The 3,735-nt window shown below is 50.5% G+C and overlaps 1 protein-coding gene across 3 annotated transcripts in view; it reads left to right on the top strand.

Annotated features, from left to right (window-relative positions):
* The window catches only part of LOC100741244 (LIM/homeobox protein Lhx5), a 25,437-nt gene that overhangs the window by 14,676 nt on the left and 7,026 nt on the right, over nucleotides 1-3,735 (top strand). For all 3 annotated transcript variants that reach the window (XM_033318521.1, XM_033318517.1, XM_033318523.1), the window contains exon 3: nucleotides 2,780-3,012. In XM_033318521.1, coding sequence (XP_033174412.1) covers nucleotides 2,780-3,012 — 233 coding nt within the window. The remainder of the gene's footprint in view (nucleotides 1-2,779; nucleotides 3,013-3,735) is intronic.

The following is a 3,735-nucleotide window of genomic DNA, read 5'->3' as shown; positions in this document are numbered from 1 at the left end:
CCCCGTTTCGTTCGATTCGATCGGGAAACGACGAGAACGTTACGACGAGCGTCGTCGTCGCGACGAACGGATCTAGTATACCGAAGGGAGCCGTGTACGCATCAGGGTCGTAGAGGACCGTGTGGAACGAACGCGAACCACATACATAAACTCCGGGCTCCGTGGCAAATCGTGGCCCGGACCCACCCCCTTTTTTTTTTATCCCAGCCCCGCTGTCCTATATTTCTTGCTACACGCCAGAATTCCTCGCTCTTTACGCTCTCCTCTTTAAGGGAGCCCGAAGCCCACACCCCCTTCTTCTGCCTCTGTCCTCCCCTTCCATCCTGCTGACCTGGTCGCCCTCATCGAACCGCTTTCTCACACACGAAAGCACCACGTAAGCCTTTCTATTAATGATTTTTACGGCCGGCCTCCGTTTCTTTTTCTTCCACGAGGAAGAAAGGACCTGGACCGGGCTGCTGCCCTTCGCGCGCGCTCAAAAACAAGAAAATCGTTAAGGGCAGACGCGCGTCCAACGAGCGAGAAAGCGAGGCTAGCGAGGAGGGGGAGAGCGGGGGGGGAGGAGGAGGAGGAGGAGGAGGAAGAGGAGGCAGAGGCAGGGACGAAGAGTAGAAAGAGGAAGAGAGGGATAAGGAGAGAAGGAGCCGGTGATTCGGTGACGTATGCATTCGGGGAAGTTGACACGGGATCGGCTAATCGCTATAATTAATTAAATAATTCCTGTAATTAGACTAGAGGGATTGCACCGCGAGGCGAAACGCGCAGCGTCGGACAAGGATAGACGTGGCAAACGGCAGGACGAGTTAGAAGGAGACGCACGACGCGCCAGAGAGGGAAGCTCTGGCAGCGTAATGACCGTTGGTCAAGAAATATCTCTGGCTTCTGCTTCCGTGAGAAGATTGTTAGGAACTGCGCGTAGGACTGCTAATTTGGACAGGTTGATGAATAGTTTGAAAAAGTGTGCCGGTTGATTATAGGATATTCCGCGTAAGTACTTGGCGTAACAGCTACGGACGATCGTGTCGATCGACAAAAGGGAATCCTTGTAATTTATACTTTCCCCTCTGCGCTTCTTCTTTTCTCCGCTTTCCATTTTAAGCAAAGCGAAACCACGTCGATGTCGCAGCTCGGTAAAACGATGCACCGACGAGCGCCGCTTACTCGCCGTTGATCAACGTTCGCGTCTTAACGTCGAACGAAAACGACGATGGAAAAAGGTTGCTGTAAACGAGGAACGGAGATTCCGCGAACTTTTCTATCGCGTTGCGGTGATAGGTTTTGCCTGTTCCCGGCTGAATAATAAAATAAGAATCGACCATGTTAGCGCGATGTAGGTCGCGGGTCACGTTGAACGCTTCTACTTCCGGTCGGGAAACGCGATAGCAATAAAATAATAGCAGTGGCGAGGGTGGCGAACCGGGTCAGCCGATATTATACGCACGGGCGACAGGAAAATTCTGGCCTACTGGGAGGAGCCAGCCACGGGAATTTGAATGCGTTTGTTTCGTAGCCGCGTTCCGAGGACGCGTTTCGAAGCGGCGTTTCGGTCGGAAGTGCAACGCAGGCATCGATTGAGATGTATTTACTTTGGAAACGCGGCTGCCCTAAGGGATCGCGGTAATTGCTATAATTAATCGCGTGATTCCTGTAATTAAAAAGATCGGAATTACTAACTGGCAAGTAACGTAGTTCCGATGCTTCCGTAATGATACAGTCGCGGGAGGATCGGTCGGACGAATCGTTCCGGCTAGATTTATTAACTGGCTCGTGAACCGTGTTGCGGCCATGCTGGAAGACCACGGCCGGTTCGACGCGTGTTTGCACAACGAGCTTTCGTTTCTTTTTCGAGCAAATCGTCGGTCAATCTGCCCCGTCATTTTTTCTCTTTCTTTTTGCCTCTTTTCGTTCGATCGATCCTGTTCCATTCGGAAAAACAACGCAGTTTACCACGAAAAAACATCTCGTTGGCGAACGACGAAAGAAAGAGAAAAACGAGAAGAAAGAACGATTAATACGAAATTAACAAGTAGGACACGGCGGCAGTAAAGGAGTAGAAAGAAAGAAAAAACAACAAAAAAAGAAAGGAAAGCGAAAATCGAACAGGCGCTGGCTGGTAACCGCGACGCGCTTTTACAGCACCGAAGGGTTTTAACTTTTTATGCCCTATCGGGACGTTAAAGTCCCATCTCTTTAAAAGCGCCATATTTCTTTTATCGACGTTTGCGAGTGGAGCGGCTTAATGACAGGACTTGTAAGTTTCGAGTCCAATAAACGTCGCCGTCGTACAACATTGACTTTCCTTTTCGTTCGTTCGTCCGAATGGCATCGACGAGTGTCCACGTGTTCGTCGTTACCGATGCGAAGCGGCAGAAAACGAAGGAACAAAGGCTACGAAAAAAACGAAGATCCGTCGTATTCGCGACGATCCTTACGACGATCGAACGCGTATAAATCGAAGGAAAGTGAATTTTACGTATCACGGTTTTATGTCGTTGCCGACTAACGCGTTACGTAATATCGGTGCGGATCGTCAAGAAGAACCGAGCGAAGATGAAAAGAAGAAACTCGACGGTCGAGATTCTTGAAGGCGCGTCGAGAGACACGCGGCTACGGAAAAACCTCTGCGCAAGATTAATCACGAGGCGTGTTCTCGAACGAGCGAGGTGACGCGTGCGCTCGTTATCCGGTTTTTCAACGCGGCCGACGAATCGAAAAGTTTTGCCCTGTTGTTCGTTGTTCGTCGTTATTCACGTGGTTTGTCGCGGCGTTCTGTTTCCAGGCGATACGGCACGAAATGCAGCGGTTGCCTCCAAGGGATAAGCCCTCAGGATCTCGTGAGGAAGGCGAGGGACAAGGTTTTCCACCTGAATTGCTTCACCTGCCTGGTATGTCGGAAGCAGATGAGCACCGGAGAGGAGCTCTACGTCCTGGACGACAACAAGTTCGTCTGCAAGCAGGACTACCTGTCGGGCAAGCCGCTGCCGGACACGCATCACGTGCACGGTCATCATGGTGAGTTACAAGTGTCATTGTCCCTCGTTATCCACCGCGAACAGAACGCAGCATCGCGAGATATTCACGATGCCGCGCTGCTTTGTTTCGTTCGTTTGCTCTGAATCCGATTTGCGGCATTGTACGATACGTACGTACGGTTGGCTCGCGGCACGTTATCGATTGTACCGTCGTTTATTCTATTCTGCGAGCTAGGGACTTTGTAGGATTTAAAACGATCGCGATTCTCCTATGGAGAGTAGGAAGTCGATGTGCCGCCACGTGCTCTGTTACAGCCTATCGCGACCGTTTTGTAATTTCTATCGCTTTTGATCGTCAGGGGGGATGCTTATCTTCGCCAACAACCGCTTCTAAGAGGCTGACCGAACTTCCAACAACTTACACCTCGATTTTTCGCCTTGTTTCCTGGCCGTAGCTCGATTCTTCCATATTATTCTTCAAGTTGATCTTATCGTTTCGAAGATTTACACACTCCACGGGGATAAACTCGTACCTTGTTCCCGTCGTTTTCGCGCGTACGAAAATAAAGCTCGATCGCAGCACGATCGAGATTCTTGATTTTCTCCTTTCTTTTTTTTCTTTTTTCGAAGAGAAAAAGGGGGCCAGAGGGATGACGACTAGTCAGGGTGGGAGCACAGTTCAACGCGTCCAACGCCCGAGATTTCACGAAGTCGAGCTCGTTCTAAAAAAGGGAGGCCGGGGGTAGGTTTTTCACGGGGGGTT

The sequence above is a fragment of the Bombus impatiens genome, unplaced genomic scaffold (assembly GCF_000188095.3).
Source record: "Bombus impatiens unplaced genomic scaffold, BIMP_2.2 scf_0017, whole genome shotgun sequence".
NCBI classification, from domain to species: domain Eukaryota; kingdom Metazoa; phylum Arthropoda; class Insecta; order Hymenoptera; family Apidae; genus Bombus; species Bombus impatiens.
This window is presented reverse-complemented; position numbering and strand designations above follow the sequence as displayed.